Raw genomic sequence first — 25,815 nt, 5'->3', positions numbered from 1 at the left:
TTGTCCTGTACCTTGGGTGTGGTTACCTCCTTGTAACTCTTCTCAATCACCCCTCTGCCTCCCGGATGATCCGAAGTTCATCCAGCTTCAGCTCCAGTTCCCTAACACGGTCTTTGAGGAGCTGAAGTTGGGTGCACTTCCCGCAGGTATAGTCAGTGGGGACACCGGTGGTATCCCTCACCGCCCACATCCTACAGGAGGAGCATGTAACTGGCCTAGCCTCCATCCCCTCTTACCTGACAGAATATAGCTACCCTGTGGACATAACTAGATCTCCGCCCTCCGACCCTGCTCCCAGTCAGCTACACTTTCTGTAAACTCCTGGCTCTCTTCGCACTCTTTGCGGAAATGTCGGAAACAAAATGAAAGGAGCGCCTTACTCCCTCCTCACCTAACTCCCTCGGTCACCAAACTCTCACTATCGCACTCAAATGCACCAAATTCAGCACTCCCTCGGTCACCAAACTCTCACTATAGCACTCAAATGCACCAAATTCAGCACTCAGTGCAAACAAAGTCTGCACTGTAGGGGATCACTTTTATACTGTGAATCTTATTAAATGGTCTTATTAAAATAGATAAGTACCCAGGGCCTGATAGGATCTAACGCAGAATAATGAGGGAGGCAAGGGAGGAAATTGCTGGGGCCTTGACAGTAATCTTTGTATCCTCTTTGGCTACAGGTGAAGTTCCAGAGTACTGGAGAGTAGCCAACGTTGTTCCATTGTTTAAGAAGGGCAGCAGGGATAATCCAGGAAATTATAAGCCAGTGAGCCTTACGTCAGTGGTAGGGAAATTATTGGAAAAGATTCTTAGAGATAGGAGAGACTCACATTTGGAAACAAATGGATTTATTAGTGATGGACAGTATGATTTTGTGAAGGGGAGGTCGTGCCTCACTTTTGAATCGAGTTTTTCGAGGAAGTGACAAGATGATAGATGAGGGAAAGGCTGTAGATGTTGTATACATGGACTTCAGTAAAGCTTTGACAAGGTACCTCATGGTAGACTGGTACAAAAGGTGAAGTCACATGGGATCAGAGGAGAGCTGGCAAGTTGGATACAGAACTGGCTTGAGCACAGAAGACAGAGGGTAGCAGTGGAAAGGTGCTTTTCTAAATGGAAGGCTGTGACTAGCGGCATTCCACAGGGATCAGTTCTGGGGCCTTTGTTGTTCGTGGTGTATATAAATGATTTGGAAGAAAATGTAGCTGGTCTAATTAGTAAATTAGCAGACGACACAAAAATTGATGGAGTTGCGGATAGTGAAGAGGATTGTCAGAGGATACAGCTGGATATAAACTGATTGGAGTCTTGGGCAGAGAAATGGCAGATGGAGTTTAATCTGGAAAAGTGTGAGGTAATGCACTTTGGAAGGTCCAATGCATGTAGGAATTACACAATAAATGGTAGATTTTGTGTGAGTACTGACAGGCAGAGAGATCTGGGCGTGCATGTCCACAATCACTGAAAGTGGCAACGCATGTGGATATGGTTGTCAAGAAGGCATATGGCATTATGGCCTTCATCGGTCGGGTCACTGAATATAAAAATTGGCAAGTCATGTTACAGTTGTACAGGACCTTAGTTAGGCCTCATTTGGAATATTGTGTACAATTCTGGTCGCCACACTACCAGAAGGATGTAGATGCTTTGGAGAAGGTACAGAAGCGGGTTAGTAGAATGTCGCCTGGTACGGAGGGGATTAGCTATGAGAAAAGGTTAGATAAACTTGGTCTATTCTCACTGGAACGACGGAGGTTGAGAGGTGACCTGATAGAGGTCTACAAGATTATGAGTGGCATGGACAGAGTGGATAGTCAGATGCTATTTCCTAGGGTTGGAGAGTCAAGTCCTAGGAGACAGAGGTTTTTGCACTGAGTGCTGAATTTGGTGCATTTGAGTGCTATAGTGAGAGTTTGGTGACTGAGGGAGTATAAGGCTTCATTTTTATCTAAAGTCTAGTCTTTCTTTTATTTAGTTAATTAACTTAAAAGTTGCTGTTTGGTTTAGAAGAAGGTGAATTTTCAATCAGCTTTAAACAAAGCTTCTACTTGTAGGCACTTGCAGCTGGAGCTTGTTAATTAGTTAATTGGATTAGGGCAGTTTTCAGAGGCTAGATTCACAGTATAAAAGTGATCCCCGACAGTGCAGACTTTGTTTGCATTGAGTGCTGAATTTGGTGCATCTGAGTGCTATAGTGAGAGTTTAGTGACTGAGGGAGTGCTGATTTTGGTGCATTTGAGTGCTATAGTGAAAATTTGGTGACTGAGGGAGTGCTGAATTTGGTGCATTTGAGTGCTATAGTGAGAGTTTGGTGACTGAGGGAGTTAGGTGAGGAGGGAGTAAGGTGCTCCTTTCATTTTGTTTCCTACATTTCAGCAAAGACTGAGAAGAGAGCCAGGAGTTTACAGAGAGTGCAGCTGACTGGGAGCAGAGTCGGAGGGCGGAGATCCAGTTGGTGCACAGGGCAGCTATATTCTGTAAGGTAAGAGGGGATGGAGGCTAGGCCAGTTGCATGCTCCTCCTGTAGGATGTGAGTGGTGAGGGATACCACCGGTGTCCCCGCTGACTATACCTGCGGGAAGTGCACCCAACTCCAGCTCCTCAAAGACCGTGTTAGGGAACTGGAGCTGAAGATGGATGAACTTCGGATCATCCGGGAGGCAGAGGGGGTGATAGAAAAGAGTTACAGGGAGGTAACCACACCCAAGGTACAGGACAAAAATAGCTGGGTTACAGTCAGGGGAAAAAAAACAGGCAGACAGTGCAGGGATCTCTCGTGGCCGTTCCCCTTCAAAACAAGTATACCGTTTTGGATGCTGTTGGGGGGGATGACCTACCAGGGCAAGGCCCTAGCGGCCAGGTCTCTGGCACTGAGTCTGGCTCTGGGGCTCAGAAGGGAAGGGGGGAGAGTAGAAAAGCAATAGTTGTAGGAGATTCAATGGTTAGGGGAATAGATAGGAGATTCTGTGGTCGCGAGCGAGACTCCCGGAAGTTACGTTGCCTCCCGGGTGCCAGGGCCAGGGATGTCTCGGATCGTGTCTTCAGGATCCTTAAGGGGGAGGGGGAGCAGCCAGAAGTCGTGGTGCACATTGGTACCAACAACGTAGGTAGGAAAAGGGGTGTGGAGGTAATAAATGAGTTTAGGGAGTTAGGCTGCAAGTTAAAAGCCAGGACAGACAGAGTTGTCATCTCTGGTTTGTTGCCGGTGCCACGTGATAGCGAGGCTAGGAATAGGGAGAGAGTGCAGCTGAACACGTGGCTGCAGGAATGGTGTAGGAGGGAGGGCTTCAGGTATTTGGATAATTGGAGCGCATTCTGGGGAAGGTGGGACCTGTACAAGCAGGACGGGTTGCATCTGAACCAGAGGGGCACCAATATCTTGGGAGGGAGGTTTTCAAGTACTCTTCGGGAGGGTTTAAACTAATTTGGCAGGGGAGTGGGAACCGGATTTGTAGTCCAGCAACTATGGTAGCCGATATTCAGGACGCCAAAGCGTGTAATGAGGCAGTGGGGAAGGGAACACTGACAAAGGAGAGTACTTGCAGGCACGGAGATGGATTGAAGTGTGTATACCTCAACGCAAGAAGCAGCAGGAATAAGGTGGGTGAACTTAAGGCATGGATCGGTACTTGGGACTACGATGTGGTGGCCATCACGGAAACTTGGATAGAAGAGGGGCAGGAATGGTTGTTGGAGGTCCCTGGTTATAGATGTTTCAATAAGATTAGGGAGGGTGGTAAAAGAGGTGGGGGGGGGGGGGGTGGCATTGTTAATTAGAGATAGTATAACAGCTGCAGAAAGGCAGTTCGAGGAGTATCACCCTATTGAGGTAGTATGGGTTGAAGTCAGAAATAGGAAAGCAGCAGTCACCTTGTTAGGAGTTTTCTATAGGCCCCCCAATAGTAGCAGAGATGTGGAGGACCAGATTGGGAAACAGATTTTGGAAAGGTGCAGAAGTCACAGGGTAGTAGTCATGGGTGAATTTAACTTCCCAAACATTGAGTGGAAACTCTTTAGATCAAATAGTTTGGATGGGGTGGTGTTTGTGCAGTGTGTCCAGGAAGCTTTTCTAACACAGTATGTAGATTGTCCGACCAGAGGAGGGGCAATATTGGATTTAGTACTTGGTAATGAACCAGGGCAAGTGAAAGATTTGTTAGTGGGTGAGCATTTTGGAGATAGTGACCACAATTCTGTGACTTTCACTTTAGTAATGGAGAGAGATAGGTGCGTGCAACAGGGCAAGGTTTACAATTGGGGGGAGGGGAAATACTATGTTGTCAGACAAGAATTGAAGTGCATAGGTTGGGAACATAGGCTGTCAGGGAGGGATACAAGTGAAATGTGGAACTTGTTCAAGGAACAGGTACTACGTGTCCTTGATACGTATGTCCCTGTCAGGCAGGGAAGTGATGATCGAGTGAGGGAACCATGGTTGACAAGAGAGGTTGAATGTCTTGTTACGAGGAAAAAGGAGACTTATGTAAGGCTGAGGAAACAAGGTTCAGAAAGAGCGTTGGAGGGATACAAGATAGCCAGGAGGGAACTGAAGAAAGGGATTAGGAGAGCTAAGAGAGGGCATGAACAATCTTTGGCGGGTAAGATCAAGGAAAACCCCAAGGCCTTTTACACATGTGAGAAATATGAGAATGACTAGAGCGAGGGTAGGTCCGATCAAGGACAGTAGCGGGAGATTGTGTATGGAGTCTGAAGAGATAGGAGAAGTCTTGAACGAGTACTTTTCTTCTGTATTTACAAATGAGAGGGGCCATATTGTTGGAGAGGACAGTGTGAAACAGACTGGTAAGCTCGAGGAAATACTTGTTAGGAAGGAAGATGTGTTGGGCATTTTGAAAAACTTGAGGATAGACAAGTCCCCCGGGCCTGACGGGATATATCCAAGGATTCTATGGGAAGCAAGAGAGGAAATTGTAGAGCCGTTGGCAATGATCTTTTCGTCCTCACTGTCAACAGGGGTGGTACCAGGGGATTGGAGAGTGGCGAATGACTGTTCAAAAAAGGGAATAGGGATAACCCTGGGAATTACAGGCCAGTTAGTCTTACTTCGGTGGTAGGCAAAGTCATGGAAAGGGTACTGAAGGATAGGATTTCTGAGCATCTGGAAAGACACTGCTTGATTAGGGATAGTCAGCACGGATTTGTGAGGGGTAGGTCTTGCCTTACAAGTCTTATTGAATTCTTTGAGGAGGTGACCAAGTATGTGGATGAAGGTAAAGCAGTGGATGTAGTGTACATGGATTTTAGTAAGGCATTTGATAAGGTTCCCCATGGTAGACTTCTGCAGAAAGTAAGGAGGCATGGGATAGTGGGACATTTGGCTAGTTGGGTAACGAACTGGCTAACCGATAGAAGTCAGAGAGTGGTGGTAGAGGGCAGATATTCAGCCTGGATCCCAGTTACCAGTGGCGTACCGCAGGGATCAGTTCTGGGTCCTCTGCTGTTTGTGATTTTCATCAATGACTTGGATGAGGGAGTTGAAGGGTGGGTCAGTAAATTTACAGACGATACGAAGATTGGTGGAGTTGTGGATAGTGAGGAGGGCTGTTGTCGGATGCAAAGAGACATAGATAGGATGCAGAGCTGGGCTGAGAAGTGGCAGATGGAGTTTAACCCTGAAAAGTGTGAGGTTGTCCATTTTGGAAGGACAAATAGGAATGCGGAATACAGGGTTAACGGTAGAGTTCTTGGCAATGTGGAGGAGCAGACAGATCTTAGGGTCTATGTTCATACATCTTTGAAAGTTGCCACTCAAGTGGATAGAGCTGTAAAGAAGGCCTATGGTGTGCTCGCGTTCATTAACAGAGGGATTGAATTTAAGAGCCATGAGGTGATGATGCAGCTGTACAAAACTTTGGTAAGGCCACATTTGGAGTACTGTGTACAGTTCTGGTCGCCTCATTTTAGGAAGGATGTGGAAGCTTTGGAAAAGGTGCAAAGGAGATTTACCAAGATGTTGCCTGGAATGGAGAGCAGGTCTTACGAGGAAAGGTTGAGGGTGCTAGGCCTTTTCTCATTAGAACGGAGAAGGATGAGGGGCGACTTGATAGAGGTTTATAAGATGATCAGGGGAATAGATAGAGTAGACAGTCAGAGACTTTTTCCCCAGGTGGAACAAACCATTACAAGGGGACATAAATTTAAGGTGAATGGTGGAAGATATAGGGGGGATGTCAGAGGTAGGTTCTTTACCCAGAGAGTAGTGGGGGCATGGAATGCACTGCCTGTGGAAGTAGTTGAGTCGGAAACATTAGGGACCTTCAAGCAGCTATTGGATAGGTACATGGATTACGGTAAAATGATATAGTGTAGATTTATTTGTTCTTAAGGGCAGCATGGTAGCATTGTGGATAGCACAATTGCTTCACAGCTCCAGGGTCCCAGGTTCGATTCCGGCTTGGGTCGCTGTCTGTGTGGAGTGTGCACATCCTCCCCGTGTCTGCGTGGGTTTCCTCCGGGTGCTCCGGTTTCCTCACACAGTCCAAAGATGTGCAGGTTGGGTGGATTGGCCATGATAAACTGCCCTTAGTGTCCAAATTTACCCTTAGTGTTGGGTGGAGGTGTTGACTACGGGTAGGGTGCTCTTTCCAAGAGCCGGTGCAGACTCAATGGGCCGAATGGCCTTCTTCTGCACTGTAAATTCAATGATAATCTATGATTAATCTAGGACAAAGGTTCGGCACAACAGCGTGGGCCGAAGGGCCTATTCTGTGCTGTATTTTTCTATGTTCTATATGTTTAAAGTGCGTGGGGGAAAGTTTAGAACTGATGTGCGAGACACGTTTTTTACACATAGGGTGGTAAGTACATGGAACGCGCTGCGTGGAGATGGTGGGAGTAGGTACAATGGTGGCATTTAAGGGACATCTAGATGGTCAGTCGGATGGCCAGTTTGTTAATGCATTCAGCTTTTCTCTGGAATGGTATTCTAGCAGGCGTCATAATTGGCATACTGTGGACAACTTCAAAGCAACATAATCTTACCCCCAAAGTCCACTGTTGCGATCCCCCTGACCCGTGGCATTTCATGAGACGTGGAGAATCTGACAAGCGAGTCTCTGCCATGTCCAAGCAGAGCAGGTTGGCCAGAACCAGTTCATGTTCTTCATCATAAACCCAAATCTGGAAATATCACCCAAAGTGACAGCAGAAAATGCAAAGTGAACACACAGTATCTCCTTGTCAAGAGGAAACTAAATGAAATGTCTGACTTGTAACTAAAATCTTTAAAAGTACTTCTGCATTAGAACACATTATATATACACAAATTTACATTATGCTGGAGAATAGCACCAAATTTAGCACCGGGGGTTTGTTCTTTAGAATTATTTTTTCTCATTTTGTTCCCACTAAATCAGTTGTTTCCTCGTATAGTCTCTCACCTGGGAGGGCAGACAGGGTGGGACAGTAACCTATTACCTGGTTACCATTTGGGCAGCATGGTCGCACAAGTGGATAGCACTGTGGCTTCACAGCGCCGGGGTCCCAGGTTTGATTCAGTGACCGCTGGTCAGGTTAGGAGGGGTTTGGGTTATGGGTTAAGGTAGAAGTGAGGGCTTAAGTGGATCGGTGCAGACTTGATGGGCCAAATGGCCTCCTTCTGTACTGTGCGTTCTACGTTCTATGTTTTAACACTCATATTAATGCACACAGGGGATCTTCTTGCTCAAGGTGAGCAGGTTCAACCGCAATGCTCACTTTATCTCCAGCAACGTCAGTCGTTTAGCTCCAGCACTGGGAAACTGACCTCGGTACATCCCTTAAGAACATGAGGAATGTGAGCAGGAGCAGACCATACGGCCCCTGGTGACTGCTTGGTCAATCAATACAATATTGGTTGATCTCATACCTCAACTCCACTCTCCCTGCATACTTCCCATATCCCTCGATTCCCTGAGAGGCCAAATATTTGTCGATGTCAACCTTAAACAGATTAAACATTGGAGGATCCACAACCTTCTGGAGGTGGAAAATCCCCAAAATTCACAACCTTTTGATTGATGGAATTTCTCCCCATCTCAATCCTCAATGACTGTCCGCTTATTTTGAGATTGTGCTCCCCATGTTCTAGATTCCCCAGTTAGGGAAACAACCTCTCAGTCAAGCCCCTTCAGAACTGGAGCCGCATTTCTGCCCAATCCAAAGCTGAAGACATTCAAGCAGAGTTATTATAACTTCTCCTTATACAAGCAGGAACATTATTTATTTATCATTTTGATGGCAGTTGTGGCTCAGTTGGTCGCACTCTCGCCTGAGTCACGATGTTTTGGGCTCAAGTACCACTCCAGGGCTTGAGCTCAAAAATCAAGACTGACACTCCAGTGCAGTACTGAGGGAGTGCTGCACCGTCGCAGGTGCTGTCTTTTAGGTCATCCGTTAAACCAAGGCCTCACCTGCCTGATTTAAAAGATCCCATTCTACTGTGAAGAAGAGCAGAGGAGTTCTTCCTGGTGTCCTGTCCGATATTCATCCCTCCATCAACATGACAAAAATCAGATTATCTGGGCCAGAGCGGGTAAATGGAGTTGAAATCAGCCATGATTGAATGGTGGAGTAGACTCGATGGGCCGAATGGCCTTACTTCCGCTCCTATGTCTTATGGTCTTATTATCGCACTGCTGTTTGGAAGAGTTTGTCAAGACCTGATTAGCTGACCTGTTTCGGAAATGACCATGCTTGTCGAGGAGAGAAGAAAATCTGTATTTCCGATCAATAAATAATTAATCAGGCTTGATTTCAGCAACGGAGGCAGACTCCAGAACTTCCTAAACGTTCAGTCCCTTAATTATGGATAACTGACAGGAGCAGAGATGGAAACCATTGTCAGTAGCTAATGTGTGAGTGAATGAGCGCAGAGGCACTGCTGCAATCAGTTAAACCTACCTTCTTACCTGAACATCAAAAGGAAATAATAGAAGCTGCACACTCAGATTGACATACCCTGCCCTTGAAGTGAAATGGAAGATGTAAAAGGGATGGGGGAGTAACATTGCTGGTTAAGGAGAATATTACAGCTGTACTGTGGGAGGACATCTCGGAGGGCTCATAAAATGACGCAATCTGGGCAGAGAGGTCAGGAACAGGAAGGGAGCAATCACAATGTTGGGTTTATTAAAGACCCCCCAACTGCCAGCGAGAGATAGAGGAGCAGATAGGCAGAGAGATTTTGAATTAGATGCAAAAGTACCAGGGTTGTTGTGGGAGGGGAATTTAAGTTCCCCTATATTGACTGGGACTCACTTACTGCTAGGGGCTTGGATGGGGCAGAGTTTGTAAGCTGTATCCAGGAAGGCTTCTTGATGCAATATGTAGATAGTCCAACTCGGGAAGGGGCAGTACTGGATCTGGTATTGGGGAATGAGCCTGGACAGGTGGTTTGAGGTTCCAGTATGGGGAACATTGTGGGAGTAGTGACCCCAATTTCGTACATTTTAGGGTACTTTTGGCTAGGAATGAGGGAAGGTGCGAAACTGGGGAAAGGCAAATTGCAATAACATTCGACAGGAATTGAAGAATTTAGATTGGGCGCGGCTGTTGAAGGTAAATCAACATCGGACATGTGGGAGTCTTTCAAGTGACAGTTGATTAGGTTTCAGGAAAGGCACATTCCTGAGAGAACGAAGGATAAGTATGGGAAGTTTCGAGAGTTTTGGATAACAGGGATATTGTGAACTTCGTCAAAACGAAAAAGGAGGCTTTTGTATGGTCCAGAAGGGTGTGGCAGTCAAAACCCTTGAGGAGTATAAAGAAAGTAGGAAGGTACTTAAGCGAGAAATTAAGAGCACTAGGAGGGGTCATGAAAAGTCCTTGGCAAGTAAGATTAAGGTGAATCCCAAAGCATTTTATTCATATGTAAAACGCACGAGGGTGGCCAGGGAAAGGATTGGACCACTGAGGGACAATGGGAGGAATCTATGTGTTGAGCCAGAAGAAATGGGTGAGGTATGAAATGAGTACTTTGCATCAGTGTTCACCAAAGAAAAGGACTTTGTGGAAGATGATTCTTGGGTAGGGTGTGTGGATAGTCTGGTCATGTTGGCATCAAAAAGGAGGTGGTATTGGGTGTTTTAAAAGACATTAAGGTACATAGGTCTCCTGGGCCGGTTGGGATTTACCCCAGAATACTGAGGGAAGCAAGGGAGGAAATTGCTGGGGCCTTGACTGACATCTTTGTATTCCTCATTGGCTACAGGTGAGGTACTAGAGGACTGGAGAATCGCTAATGTGGTATCGCTGTTTAAGAAAGGTAGCAGGGATAATCCAGGAATCTATAGGCCGGTGAGCCTCACGTCGTTGGTAGGTAAATTATTGGAGAGAATTCTCAGGGATAGGAGTTATACCCATTTGGAGAGGCTGAATAGACTCGGACTGTTTTCATTCGAACGAAGGAGGTTGAGGGGCGACCTTATAGAGGTCTACAAGATTATGAGAGGCATGGATAGAGTGGATGGGCAGGCACTCTTTCCCAGGGTGGAGGGGTCAGTCACTAGGGGGCATAGGTTTAAGGTCCGTGGCGCAAAACCTAGAGGAGATGTGCAAGGCAGGTTTTTTGCGCACAGGGTGGTGAGTGCCTGGAACGCGCTGCCAGGGGAGGTTGTGGAAGCAGATATATTAACTTCATTCAAAAAGCATCTCAACAAATACATGGAAAGGATGGGTATAGAGGGATATGGCACAATGAAGTGCTGAGGGATTTGTCCAAGGGTGATATCATGACCAGTACAGGCTTGGAGGGCCGAAGGGCCTGCACCTGTGTTGTTTGGTTCTTTGTAAGTGAGACAAAGGAGCGATGTCCTCTGAAGAAAGCTCACCAGCACAGGTTCGACTGAACTGAAAGTCGGCATAAGCTGCTCTCCCCTTTGCGGGGGGAGAGCTGACTGGTGGTGATTTAGCCCTGAGGGTCACCACACCTCAGGTGAGGGACAAGGTTGAGGTGACCTTCATTGTAACCTCAGCCGGTCCGGGAATTGAACCCGTGCTGTTGGTGTTCATCTGCATCACAAACCAGCCGCCCAGCCAATTGAGCTAACCAAATTTCCCTCCCTGCATTACAATAGTGACTTTGCTTCAAAAATTATTTAATTGGCTGTTCTTATGGAATCATAGAATGATACAGCACACAAGGAGGCCAATCAGCCCATTGAACCTGCGTTGGAGGGTTTACTTCAGAGGACATCTCTCCTTTGTCTCACTTCTTCCATTTCACTTCAAGGGCCGGGCATGTAAATCCGAGTGTGCAGCTTCTATTATTTCCTTTTGGTGTTCCGGTAAGATAGGCCTTTAACTGGTTGCAGCAGTGCTTCTGCGCTCATTCACTCACACATTAGCTACTGGCAATGGTTTCCATCCCTGCTCCTGCTCCTGTTTCCATCCCTGCTCCTGTTTCCATCCCTGCACATGCTCCTGTCAATTATCCATAGTTAAGGGACTGAACTTTTTGGAGGCTCCAGAGCCTGCCTCAGTTGCTCAGCCTGTTGAATTATTTGTGAATCGGAAAAACAGATTTTCTTCTCATCCCGACAAGCATGGTCATTTCCGATATTCCCCAAATGAAGGTTTCATTTGCTGAAAAAAAAGTCGTAAATTAAGTTGATCCACGGAGGATTTCAATGGAGGGAATTTACCCCGACTCAGGAAAGGAAAATCAGGAATTTGGGTGGAATTCAAAAGCTGCTCACCTGATCTGGATCTGATAAGTCACATTCTTTGACCACTACTATTCCTGCTTTCTGGCTGGGATGGTTCTGGGCACTGATGCATTTGGCTGTCTGTAAATGCCGTATCTGCAGAGAAATAGAATCAGGTTGGTTAAATCATAAAGTGATTTTTCAATATGACTGTTTTATTACTCAGATTCTATTCAATGCTTCTCTTAGTCATAGAATTATGCAGAACTTCCAAGGTCCTGAATAATCTAGCAACGTAGGAATCACTGCTGCTCAGTAAACCGTGACCTTTAGTCTCAGCTTTGAGATCCTGATCCTCAAATACTCTTTTCCTTGGTCACTTGAAGGCGGAGTTGGCACATTGGAGGCAATGATGGATTTCATCGCCAATGTTTGCCTCACTTGAGAGTGCCACAGGGGCCTCCTCCTGTCTTACGGCAATATAACCGTATCAGTATATCCTTCTGTTCCCCTCCCTCTCGTGTAGTTATTTAGATGCCTCTTAAATGCATTTATGATCTTCTTCGGCAGTCCCACAGGATCGAGGATGAGTTGCTTCCATTCCTGTTTGATGGGTTCTGAAATTTCTGGTAGGTCCATTGCGTGATGCACAGACTCTGCCACATGCAGGATAGGTGGTGCTTGAGAGGTTGGGTAGATGGGTGTGTGAAGGCTTGCACACTTCGACTCAGAACGTTCTTAATGAAGTTCCGACCCGAATGTGTCTTCTCCATTTTAGTTGGCCACAAACCAGGGTCTCCCATGAGTCATAGAGAATGTTTGACCTCTTCAGGGATGCTTTGAGGACATCCGTCATGCATTTCCACTGTCCTCCTACGACTCTCCAGCTGTGACTGAGTTCCAAGCAGAGCAGTTGTTTACGGAGTCTTGTGCCAGCCATACAAACTTTATGTCCTGCCAGCAGAGCTGGTTTTGTGCCTTGCTGCTGGACAAGTTATACTGAGAGAGGATGCTGCTGTTGGAGCTCCTCTCTTGCGACCGGATTTGGAGGTATTTGTCCCATGAGTTCAGGTGCCTGCTGCAGGTCAGCCAAGTCCCCGAAGCATAAAAGAGCACCGGATCACTGCTGCTTGATAAACCATGATCTTAGTCCTAGGTTTGAGATCCTGGTCCTTTGATACACTTTTCCTCAGTTTAACAAAGGCTTGGTTGGTACATCGGAGGTGGAAATGAGTTCCATTGCCAACGTCTGCCTTCCTGGGGCTACGTGAAATGCTGAGTTGAGGCTACAATTTGATGAGCCATGATCTTATTGAATGGCAGAGCATGCTCAAGGTCCCATATGGCCCACTCTTCCTGTGTATGTTCATAGGCTTCCAAAATGCGGAAAATGGTCCACGTTTTCCGGGATCCTGCCAATGAACTTAATTGACAGGGAAAGACATTTTGCTGTGGGAGCTGGTTGAAAGAGGACATTAGTTTTCCAGGTCTTTAGTGATAGGTCCATTTTGTCATAAGCTTCAGAGAAAGAGTCAACAATGACCTGGAGCTCTTTATTTTTGATTCATTTACAGGATGTGGGCACCGCTGGTTAGGCCAGCAATTATTGCCCATCCCTAGTTGCCCTTCAGAAGGTGGTGGTGAGTTGCCTTCTTGAACTGCTGCAATCCTTGAGGTGTAGGTATACCCACTATGCTGTTAGGGAGAGAGTTCAAGGATGTTGCCCCAGTGACAGGGAAGGAGCGGCAATATATTTCCAAGTCAGGATGGTGAGTGACTTGGAGGGGAACTTGGACTTGGAACTTGTGACCTGAAGAGTTTCCAAGTGATCAAACAGAGCGTTGATGTGATGAGACAGCCTTGCTTGACCCCAGTCTGAACTTGAATTGGGTCCGTGGTGGATCCGTTGGTCAGAATCACGGCTTGCAAGTCACGGTGGAGCAGGCCAAGGATGGTGAAAACTTTTTGGAGTGGTTGAAAAGAGGTGGATGCTCCATAATCCGTCACGGTTGACATTGTCAAAAGCCTTTGTGTGGCCAAAGAAGGCCTCACGAGTTGGTACTGTTCCCAGCATTTCTCTTGTAGTTGCTGTGCAGTGAAGATCATGTCCATTGTGCCCCTTGTGGGTGGAATCCACATGGGACTCTGGGAGGAGCTCTTCAGCCACAGGGAAAAAGTGATTCAGGAGGACATTTGTAATGGCCTTTCCTATGACTGACCGACAACAGGGAACTTCCTCTGTATACTGCAGTTAGACTTGTCACCATTCTTGAAGATGGTCCCGATTATGCCATCTCTGAGATCTTCAGTTGTACATCTGAAGATGTGAGACACACATCTGGAGTACTATGTACAGTATTGGTCTCCTTATTCAAAGAAAGATGCAAATGCATTGGATGCTGTTCAAAGAAGATGTACCAGACTAATATTTTGAATGGGCAGTTTGTCTTCTGAGTAAAGTTTGGACAGGTTAGACTAGATTGGAGTTTAGAAGAGTAAGAGATGACCAGATTGAAACATATAATCTCCTGAGGGGACTTGACAGAGTGGATGTGGAGAGGATGTTTCCTCTTGTGGGAGGAAACTGTTTAAAAATAAGGGTCGCCCACTGAAGACAGAGATGAGGAAGAGGTTTTTCTCTCAGAGGGCCATGAGTTTTTGGAATTCTCTTCCGTAAAAGGCAGTGGAAGCAAAGTCTTTGAATAATTTTTAAGGCAGAGGTAGATAGATTCTTGGTAAGAAAGGGGGTGAAAGATTATCAGATTAGGCAAGAATCTAGAGTTGAGGTCACAATCAGATTTGCCATGACCTTATTGACCGGCGGAACAGGCTCCAGTGGCCAAGTGATCTACTCTTGCGCCTGGTTCATATGTTCTCACCGTGATAGTGCTGATTTCAGTTAGTGAGGATCACGGCTGTATGTTATCGAGGAATAGGCAGAGGATGGCAAAAAATTTCTGAGCGCAGCCAAATTTGAGGAGAATATTATTTATCACAACTTCTACATATGGTGGCAAATTCCACATGCTAACTTTTGGATTCCGCATTAATCACTATCTTATAATTGTGTTCACTACTTTTGGACTCCTCTGCAAGTGGAAACATCTCCCTGTTTACCCTATCAAAACCTTTCAGCTTATTAAAAAAATATATTAAATCACTGATGAATGAACAGAAGCAGTCCCTGAGCAAAATCTGGAGGACATCATTACTCACATCCAGCATAAGAAATTGCCTTTATCGCCTACTTTTCCTTTGTTCTAGTCAGTTTTAAATTCAATTTATCATCCTCCCTCTAATTTCATACGTTTTAAGTTTCTGCAATAGTCTCCTGTGCGGTACCTTGTCAAAGGCTTTTGAATAGTCTACTTACATCACATCCACTCCACCCACCATATCTAGCACCATGGAACTCTTAGGAGCTGTACAAATTAGTATGTATTGCCTCTCCTTATCCCTCCTTCCTAAATGTATCACCTCACCCTCCTCTGTACTAAATTCCATCTGCTGTTCTGTTTATCCTGCTAGTTTATCTATGCCCTATTGCAGTCAATTAGTATCATCCTCACTGTTTGCCACTCCTTCAAGTTTGATATCATTGGCAAAGTTTGAACACTTTTCAATCTTCCAACACATACCCACTCTCAGTATAACTCAGAAATTATTTGCTATTTCTCCCTTGATTCCTCCAAATGTGTTCCAAGACTTTTCCTCCTTCAATTCAAACAACTTCTTATACTTTTACTTTTATTTATCATATCTCTCATCTTACCTTTAACTAATTCAGGATTTATGTCCTTCTCATTTGTAAGGTATATGCCAATTCCGATAAAGCACATTGATTTAAAGCACACGGTAGCAGAGTGGTTAGCACTGTTGCTTCACAACGCCAGGTTTGATTCCCAGCTTGGGTCACCATATATGCGGAGTCTACATGATCGCCCCAGGTCTGCGTGGGTTTCCTCTGGATGCTCCGGTTTCCTCCCACAAGTTCCAAAAGACGTTAGGTGAATTGGACATTCTGAATTCTCCCTCAGTGTACCCGAACAGGCGCCGGAGTGTGGCGACTAGGGAATTTTCACAGTAACTTCATTGCAGTCTTTATTAATGTAAGCCTACTTGTGACACTAATAAAGATTATTATTATTTTGAAACCTCACAGAGGTCATATTATGCGTCTCATCTTCCCGTCTGGTGACGCACGAAACAGGAATTGACCCAGGACATGCTGGCACAGATATGCTATCACTTTCATGAGATGTTGGTTCAGACTGTCCTGGGAGCTCATCCAGAATAACCTGACCTCAGAAAGTTCATTGTACACCATTAGCCACCAGCTGAGTTGGTTTTCAGATATGCTGATCGTTTTAAACTAGAGTTGAGCATCTCAACTTTCTCTCCAAGTCTAAGGTGAAATTCAGAACTTGTCAGAAACCACACTTTAAGGAAACGTTTACACTTTTGAATGCCCAAGGTGCTTTTCCTCAACAACCACTATTGTTTTACACTACAGCTTATTGTGGCGAAAAATAGTGACACCGCCAGTCCCAGGCAGAATGAAGATAATTGTGTGTTCCCCTGTCGATCATGACTGCATTTCTCTGAGTGGCAAGGATTGATTTTAACCATTTAATTTGTATTACCCAAAGCTCTTTCAATAACAGCACATTTGGCTGGAGAAATAATTAATGTGTTCTCAGACTATCCTCCACTCACTGCATTTGGTAGGAGAAATAATCAATCTGCGTAACTATCCTCCACTCACAGTATATTTTGGAGAAATGGTCCATTTGTATTTTGCAACTATCTTCCACTTGAAGGAATCACTTCTTATTCGGAGAAGTTGCTGTTGTTTCAATCGCGAGTTCCTGACTTTAAAGTTGTTTCCTGTCATGTGATGGTTAAATAGGCTCTGTTATCTGAGTAAATAGACTTTGCGGTGACGTAAACTGGACTCTTTTCTGTGAGTGTTGCCAAAGTCCCGTCCCACCTCCATAACTATGGTCAACATAGTGCAACTCATTGGCTGACAAGATGGTGTCAAACAACAGTCTGTATCATTTCCAAACAAGGTTGGCCGTTACGAGTTTTGGTTAGATTCCAGGACACCCAAAGACAACTGTAGATATTAATTTTCTTGATGCATCTCACATTTAATTAAAAAATGTCACAAATTGTTGCCAATGAAATAATAATCTTAATAAAGACAGAATAAAAGTTATTTTTCTGACCCGCAGCCAGAAATTGACAAGCATCTGATTGACCCCTGGAGTTTTAAGCAGCTATAATTAATTGGGCTGGAGGATTTAAATTACTTTACCAGAGAGAGCAATCAGCCTCAAACGTTCTTGGTTAGCAGGTAAGCATCATAACAACAACTTGGATTTGTGAGCATTGCCACGGGAGATCTGGAAGTTCATTTAAAATGTGTCAGATTTTTACAGTCTTCTTCCCACACCGTGAAATGTCAAACAAATGCCGTGGGGGCCCTGTAAAAGAGCCCAAAAGTCCATTCCAAGTGGGAGCTACCGGATATGCGACCTAGCTCTGCATAGCCGCACCCGGAGGTCTAAAATGTGTCAGATTTTTAAACAACGGGCAGGATTTTCCGAGCCTCCCTGCCGAAATCGCACTTGTCGCGGGGGTGGATAATGAGGCGTCAGACCCGCAATCGGGTCAGACACCTTCCCGCGATTCTCCGTGGACGGGTGAATCGCCGCCAGTCGCGCACCCGCACCAGGCGCCGGTCGGGGGCCATTGAAAGACGCCCCTGTGGCGATTCTCCACCGACAACTGGCCGAGTACCCGCCAGCGTGGTTCACTCATAGTTCCACCCGGTGGGAGTTCGGACCCAGTCCGCGGCCACCCTAATGGGGGACGGGGGGATCCGTCATGGGGGGGGCTCCAGGACGGCCAGGCTCGCGATCGGGGTCCACCGATCGGCGGGCGCGCATAATCTGGGGGGGGGCCTATATTTACCGGGCCGGCCCGCTGTGTGGGTCTGTCATGTTGCGCGGGGCCGCCGCATACATGCGCGGACCCGCGACCGGACGTGCAGGGCCCCGTTTCGGCAGCCGGAGCTGTGAGGACTACTCCGGGGCCCTGCTAGAACCCTTCAAAACGGAGAATCACTCTGGACTTTTTCCAAGAAAGTCCTGAGTGATTTGCGCCCGTTTTCTCGTGGGCGTGGAAACATAGCCCCATTATCAGAGAATTCCAAAGATTTTAATCCAAATGATATCAACGCCTTTATTCAAATATCAAACAAATCAATTTCATACGGATGCTTAATAGTAATATGGAAACATAACGTTGGCAGGGAGGGACCAAGTGGTGAAAATTAATATTCTGCCGAGGTTCTTGTTTATCTTTCAGGCTCTCCCGATCTTTATACCAAAGGCCTTTTTTCAATCATCTCGGACTTTGTATGGGCGGAGAAGGTGGGGAGGGTGGGGAGGACCCTGCTACAGAGGCAGCAAGGGTGGCTGGCGTTGCCGAACTTGCTTCATTATTATTGGGTGGCGAATGTGGACACGATGCAGCGGTTGTGGGAAGGAGAAGGGGTAGAGTGGGTTAGGATGGAGGAGGAATCTTGTAAGGGGTCTAGTTTGAGGGCCTTGGTGACGGCAGCATTGCCAATGGCTCCGAGTAGGTATTCATGGAGCCCAGTAGTGCAGTCCACGGTGAAGATATGGAATCAGCTGAGGAGGCATTTTAGGGTGGAAGGGATGTCGGTGCTACTGCCGCTGTGCGAGAATCATGGGTTTGAGCTGGGGGAGATGGATAGTGTATATAGGAGGTGGAGGGAAGTGGGGCTGGCCAAGGTGAGGGATTTGTATTTGGAGTAAAGGTTCACCAGTCTGGAGGAGCTAAGGAAGAGGGTAGAGCTGCCGAGGGGTAGTGAGTTCAGGTGTCTGCAGGTTAGGGACTTTGCACAAAAGGTCTGGAGGGGGTTCCTTTGGTTGCCGGGATACACCCTGCTGGAGCGATTGCTGCTTCCGGAAGTGAAAGGGGAGGGAAGAATTGGGGGTATATACAAGTAGCTGGGGGAGTAGGGAGGTGAGCGGGTGGTGAAAATCAAGGAGAAATGGGAAGCGGAGTTGGGAATGGAGATCAATTGGGGAGTATGGAGTGAGGCACTGTGAAGGGTAAACGGGACATCCTCTTGTGCAAGGATGAGCCTGATAGAGTTTAAGGTGGTGCACAGGGTGCATATGACTCAGGCAAGAATGAGTGAGTTCTTTCAGGGGGTAGCAGATGAGTGTGAGAGGAGTGGGTGGGGGCCAGCGAATCACGCGCACATGTTTTGGGGTTGCGAAAAATTGGGAAGTTTCTGGGCAGGAGGTGGACCCGGACCCTTTGGTGGTGATATTTGGGGTTTCAGAGAAGCCGGAGCTCATGGAGAGGTGGAAGGCCGATGTCGTGGCCTTCACCTCTCTGATTGCATGGCGATGAATTTTGCTGGCGTGGCGGTCGGCATCGCAGCCAGGCATAGCAGCATGGTTGGGTGACCTGTACGACTTCCTGAGGTTAGAGAAGATAAAGTATGAGTTAAGGGGCACAGCAGGGGAGTTTGAGAAAAGGTGGGGGTTGTTTGTGTGCGTGTTTGAGGAGCTATTCATTGCAGGGGGGGTGGGTGATGGGGTGAAAAAGGAGGAAAATCTGTATAGACTGTATATTTAATTGTTGGGAAGTATGTTTCCCAGGCTGTTTGCTTGCTGTAACCTGCTTTGATGCAAGTTTGTGATAAAATACGTTTCAAGAAAAATAATAATATGGAAAGTGCAAAATCTATTTGAGTGCAAAATATGCAAATTTAAGAAAAATCTTTCTCTCCATTTTGTCAACCCTTCTCTTCACTTTTCACAACAGACAATTTTTGATACAGATGTTTGGTCCTAAACATGGGGTTGGCATTAACCGAACAGCTGTCTTACACACGGGAACCAGAATACACCGACAGAATGATGCAGCCATAACGCGAAACGATTTACATACATTTGAGTGCTGGATAAGACGTCAGAGCAGAAGTAGGTCACTCGGCCCATCAAGTCTGCTCCGCCATTCAATGAGATCATGACTGATCTGATGTGATAATCCTCAACTCCACTTTCCCGCCTTATCCCCATAATCTTGGATTCCTTTACTGATTAAAAATGTCCATCTCAGCCTTGAACATACTTAATGACGCAGTCTCTACAGCTCACAAGGAAAGAATTCCACAGATTCACTACCCTGAGTGAAGAAATTCCTCCTCATCTCTTGTCTTAAATTGGCAATCCCTTACTCTGCGATTATGCCGCATGGTCGTATAGTCTTCCACAAGGGGAAACAACCTCTCAGCATCTACCCTGTCAAGCCCCCTGAGAATCCTACATGTCTCAATAAGGTTGTTTCTCATTCGTCTAAACTCCAATGAATGCAGGCCCAACCTACTCAACCTTTCCTCTTAAGAAAATCCCTCCCTACCCAAGATCAATCTAGTGAACCTTCTCTGGACTACCTCCAATGCCAGTATATATTTTCTTAGATAAGGGGACCAAAACTGATTAAGGAGAAGCGAATGATTACTCAGGGGGTAGAGGAGCAAATATTTCAATTGAGCTAAAAGTTCCTTACTTTTCTGCACAACAGTGTCGCAATTTCATCTCTCAAGGGCTCTAAATTAATTGGAATCACGATGCAGCAAATTAACCATTTTTCAGTTATATTAATTCATGGAAAGCACATGTCCATAAGGCTTATTCTCGAATCGACTTTTTCATTTTGAGTAGGGCGCTGATAGCGAGAGTAGAGGATACCGAGTATTCGGCAATACCCATTTCAGACCACGCTCCGCATTGGGTGGACTTGGAGATGGGGAGGAGAGGGACCAGCGCCCGCAGTGGCGCTTGGAGGTGGGGCTGTTGGCGGACGAGGTGGTGAGCGAGCGGGTCCGAGGAAGTATAGATAGGTACTTGGAGACCAACGACAACGGGGAGGTCCCAGTGGGGATGGTATGGGAGGCACTGAAGGCAGTGGTGAGTGGAGAGCTGATCTCCATCAGGGCCCACAAGGAGCGGAGGGAGCAGGGGGAGAGAGAGAGGCTGGTGGGGGAGATGGTGAGGGTAGACAGGAGGTATGCGGAAGAACCTGAGGAAGGATTGTTGAGGAAGAGGCGCAGCCTCCAGGCCGAATTCGACCTGGTGACCACCAAGAAGGCGGAGGTGCAGTGGAGGAAGGCCCAGGGGGCGGTCTACGAGTATGGGGAAAAGGCAAGCCGGATGCTGGCGCATCAGCTTCGGAAGCGGGACGCAGCTAGGGAGATCGGGGGAGTTAAGGACAGATGAGGGAGCGTGGTGCGGAGTGGGGTTGGCATCAATGGGGTCTTCAGGGACTTCTACGAGGAATTGTACCGATCCGAGCCCCCACGGGAGGAGGGAGGGATGAGCCGTTTCCTGGACCAATTGAGGTTTCCAAAGGTGGAAGAGGGACTGGTGGCGGGACTGAGGGCCCCGATTGGGCTGGAGGAGCTGATCAAAGGGATAGGAAGCATGCAGGCGGGGAAGGCACTGGGGCCGGACGGTTTCCCGGTCGAGTTCTATAAAAAATATATGGACCTGTTGGGCCCGTTGTTAGTTAGGACCTTCAATGAGGCAAGGGAGGGGGGGGGGGGGGGGCTTTACCCCCGACGATGTCCCGGGCACTGATCTCCTTGATCCTGAAGCGGGACAAGGATCTCCTGCAATGTGGGTCTTACAGACCGATTTCCTTGCTAAATGTAGATGCCAAGGTGCTGGCGAAGGTCTTAGCCACGAGGATTGAGGATTGTGTGCCGCAGACCATCCATGAAGACCAGACGGGGTTTGTGAAGGGGAGACAGTTGAACGCGAATGTGCGGAGGCTTTTGAACGTTATCATGATGCCGGCGAGGGAGGGGGAGGCGGAGATAATGGTGGCGATGGACGCTGAGAAAGCCTTTGATAGGGTAGAGTGGGGGTACCTGTGGGAGGTGCTGAAGAGGTTTGGGTTTGGGGAGGGGTTTGTCAGGTGGGTTAGGCTGTTGTATGAGGTCCCGATGGCGAGTGTGGCCACAAATAGGAGGAGGTCCGAGTACATTCGGTTGCACCGAGGGACGAGACAGGGGTGTCCCCTGTCCCCCCTGCTCTTCGCACTGGCGATTGAACCCCTGGCTATGGCACTGAGAGTCGAGGAACTGGAGGGGGTTGGTGCGGGGTGGGGAGGAGCATAGGGTGTCGCTTTATGCGGACGACCTGCTGCTGTATGTGGCGGACCCGGTGGGAGGAATGCCAGAGGTAATGAGGATCCTTAGGGAATTCGGGGACTTTTCGGGGTACAAGCTCAATATGGGGAAGTGCGAGCTGTTTGTAGTTCAGCTAGGGGACCAGGAGAGGGGGATTGGCGAGCTCCCACTAAAAAGGGCGGAGAGGAGTTTCAGATATTTGGGGGTCCAGGTGGCCAGGAGCTGGGGGGCCCTGCATAGGCTTAACTTTACAAGGCTGGTGGAGCAAATGGAGGAGGAGTTCAAGAGGTGGGACGTGTTGCCGCTGTCCCTGGCGTGTAGGGTGCAGTCAGTCAAAATGACGGTGCTCCCAAGGTTTATGTTCCTGTTCCAGTGCCTCCCCGTGTTTATCCCAAAGGCTTTTTTCAGGCGGGTTAACAGGAGTATAATGGGGTTTGTGTGGGCGCGAGGGACTCCGAGGGTGAGAAGGGTGTTCCTGGAGCAGAGTAGAGATAGGGGGGGGCTGGCGCTGCCCAACCTCTGTGGGTACTACTGGGCCGCCAATGCAACAATGGTGCGCAAGTGGGTGATGGAGGGGGAGGGGGCTGCATGGAAGAGGCTGGAGACGGCGTCCTGTGTGGGTACGAGTCTGGGGGCGCTGGCAACGGCACCGCTGCTGCTCCCTCCAAGGAGGTATACCACGAGCCCAGTGGTGGTGGCGGCCCTCAAAATATGGGGGCAGTGGAGGCGGCATACGGGGGAAGTTAGGGCCTCGGCGTGGACCCCATTTCGGGGGAACCACCGGTTCGCTCCAGGAAGAACAGGTGGAGGGCTTTCGGGGTGGCACAGGGCAGGCATATGAAGGTTGGGGGACCTGTTTGTGGACGGGAGGTTCGCGAGCTTGGGTGAGCTGGAGGAGTAGTACGGGCTCCCCCCAGGGAACACCTTCAGGTACTTACAGGTAAGGGCGTTTGCCAGACGGCAGGTGGTGGAATTCCCACGGCTACTGCCACACACAGTACAGGACAGGGTGCTCTTGGGGGGGGGTGGGTGGGAGTGGGGAAGATCTCGGAAACTTACCAGGTGATGCAGGAGGAGGAGGAGGCCTCAGTGGTGGAGTTGAAAGTTAAGTGGGAGGAGGAGTTGGGAGAGGAGATTGAAGAGGGGACATGGGCAGATGCCCTAGGAAGGGTGAACTCTTCCTCTTCATGCGCGAGGCTCAGCCTCATACAGTTTAAGGTGCAGCACAGGGCACACATGACCGGGACAAGGATGAGCAGGTTCTTTGGGGGTGAGGACAGGTGTGTTAGGTGCTCAGGGAGCCCAGCAAATCACACCCATATGTTCTGGGCATGCCCAGCGCTGGAGGAATTTTGGAAGGGCGTAGCGAGGACGGTGTCGAGGGTGGTAGGATCCAGGGTCAAACCGGGCTGGGGGCTCGCAATATTTGGGGTGGCAGAGGAGCCGGGAGTGCAGGAGGCGAAAGAGGCCGGAATTCTGGCCTTTGCGTCCCTGGTAGCCCGGCGAAGGATTCTCCTTCAGTGGAAAGATACGAGGCCCCCAAGCGTGGAATCCTGGATCAGCAATATGGCAGGGTTCATTAAATTGGAGAGGGTGAAATTCGCCTTGAGAGGGTCGGTACAAGGGTTCTTTAGGCGGTGGCAACCGTTCTTAGACTTTCTGGCAGAACGATAGACATTGGTCAATGGCAGCAGCAGCTCGGGGGGTGGGGGGGGTTTACTTTATTTTTGTTTATGTTATTTACACTGGAAGGGTCTGAGGGGGTGTATACACCTGTTGTGTTAAGTCGGGGTGTTAATGTTAATTTATTATTTAGGTACAGGGGGGGGGGAGGGGTTTGGGGGGTTGTTTTTTTGAGATTGTGTTTTGTACTTAACCCTGTTGTGTTCTTTTTTCTTTCTCATTTTGTTATTGATATTTTATGAAAACCTTTAATAAAAATTATTTTTTTTAAAAAAAATTAATTCATGGAAAGGAAAGTTGGTGGGGGAAAACATGATTGCCACGGAATAGTGGACGTTAAAGAAATAATTTTCATAGCTTTTCACTTGTCACAGAGGGAACTGCAACCTCTTATACAATGCACAGCACCTTTATCTCTACGAAATTGCTGGCTGTGATTTTGAATACTTCTCCCAGTTTAAACCCATTTACGCAGTGCACTGACACAACACACTGCAGAGTGGTAAGATATAGGCCTTGTGCTTGTCCAGGAGTTTTGGACATCAGGGTAACTGACCAGTAGTGTTACTCCTCAAGAATATGACAGGAGATTGAATAAACCAGGGCTGTACAGCTAGAGAGGGTGGGAAATTGAGCCGGTGCGTAGCCCAGGATTGCACAGCTCCCAACGCTATCCAGGCCTCTCACCAGGTCGCTTTGGCTCTGCACTCTGGGCAGCTTTGGGAGGCATTCTTGCTTTTCTGTGGGTGTCTTTTGCCCTTTAGACAATGCCTAAGTGCGTGTACTGGCTGAATGATGTAGAGGTTTCTGGCAATGCAATGTTTCCATCTTCATGCAGTCCCTCTGGCAGGAGAGGGAGGGGCAAGCAGGAGGAGGAAGGATGAAACACAGCTACTGAAGAAAAATAGGACATGTGTTTGTTAGAATCCTTAGCCTCCAAACAACAATTATTATTTATGCTTTTAATGTTGTAAAGTGTGCCAAGGTCCTTCATAAGATGTTATCAGACACAATTGAACACCGAACTATATAAAACCATTGAATGCCGATAAATCCCTAGGGCCTGATAATCTACATCCCAGGGTTGTAAAGGAGGTGGCTGTGGAAATAGTGGATTCAGTGGTTGCCATCCTTCAAAATTCTGTAGATCCGGAACAGTCCTGGCAGTTTGGCGGGTGGCAAATGTAACCCGGCTATTTAAAAGAGAGTGGGGAGAAATCAGAGAATTACGGACCAATTAGTCTAACATCAGTAGTAGGGAAAATGCTAGAGTCTATCCTCTTAGTTGAAGGGTCAGTCACGAGAGGACACAAGTTTAAGGTAAGGGGCAGGAAGTTTAGGTAGAATTTGAGGAAAAACATTTTTACCCAGAGGGTGGTGACAGTCTGGAATGCACTGCCTGGGATGGTGGTTCAGGCAAGTTGCCTCGTATCCTTTAAAAAGTACCCGAATGAGTACTTGGCACGTCACAACATATGGGCCAAGGGCTGGCAAATGGGATTAGGTGGGCAGGTCAGGTGTTTTTCATGCGTCGGTGCAGACTCGATGGGCCGAAGGTCCTCTTCTGTGCTGTATTATTCTGTGATTCTGTAATCAAGTGGGTAGCTTTATTGTGGATGGTGTTGAGCTTCTCCAGCGCTGTTGGAGCTGCACTTATCCTGGCAAGTTGAGTGTATTCCATCACACTACTGCAACAAGACATACAACTAACTGCCAAGGCTAGCACAGAATTGGTTGTTTCAGTCAATGCTACTGTAGTCTTGTGCTTTATACTTTGGTTCCTTCCAGACTGCTACAGGTGATGCAACAAATTTTATTTATACATAGTGCAACATTCTATGATGCTTTACAGCTTTATAACAAGAAATTTGACACTGAGCCTCATGAGGAAACATTAGGGCAGACAACCAGGGAGCATAATATTCTTTATTATTGTCACAAGTAGGTTTACATTAACACTGCAATGAAGTTATTGTGAAAAGCCTCTAGTCGCCACACTCCGGCGCCTGTTCAGGTACACCAACGGAGAATTCAGAATGTTCAAATTACCTAACAGCACATCTTTCGGAACTTGTGAGAGGACACCGGAGCACCCGAAGGAAACCCACGCAGACACAGGGAGAATGTGCAGACTCCGCACAGACAGTGACCCAAGCCTGGAATCAAACCCGGGTCCCTGGCGCTGTGAAGCAACCGTGCTAACCACTGAGCTACCGTGCCGCCATTACCACACAGAAG

At 47.5% G+C, this 25,815-nt stretch overlaps 1 protein-coding gene across 5 annotated transcripts in view; it reads right to left on the bottom strand.

Annotated features, from left to right (window-relative positions):
- galnt11 (UDP-N-acetyl-alpha-D-galactosamine:polypeptide N-acetylgalactosaminyltransferase 11 (GalNAc-T11)) overlaps positions 1–25,815 on the bottom strand; it is a 375,834-nt gene that overhangs the window by 6,479 nt on the left and 343,540 nt on the right. For all 5 annotated transcript variants that reach the window (XM_072508170.1, XM_072508174.1, XM_072508171.1 and 2 more), the window contains 2 exons: positions 11,703–11,807; positions 7,009–7,146 (listed from right to left, as the gene is read on the bottom strand). In XM_072508170.1, the coding sequence (XP_072364271.1) occupies positions 7,009–7,146; positions 11,703–11,807 (243 nt within the window). The remainder of the gene's footprint in view (positions 1–7,008; positions 7,147–11,702; positions 11,808–25,815) is intronic.

This window comes from Scyliorhinus torazame, chromosome 6 (genome assembly GCF_047496885.1).
Source record: "Scyliorhinus torazame isolate Kashiwa2021f chromosome 6, sScyTor2.1, whole genome shotgun sequence".
Classification (NCBI taxonomy): domain Eukaryota; kingdom Metazoa; phylum Chordata; class Chondrichthyes; order Carcharhiniformes; family Scyliorhinidae; genus Scyliorhinus; species Scyliorhinus torazame.
The sequence above is the reverse complement of the archived record's forward strand: the minus strand, read 5'-3'. Positions and strand labels throughout refer to the sequence as shown.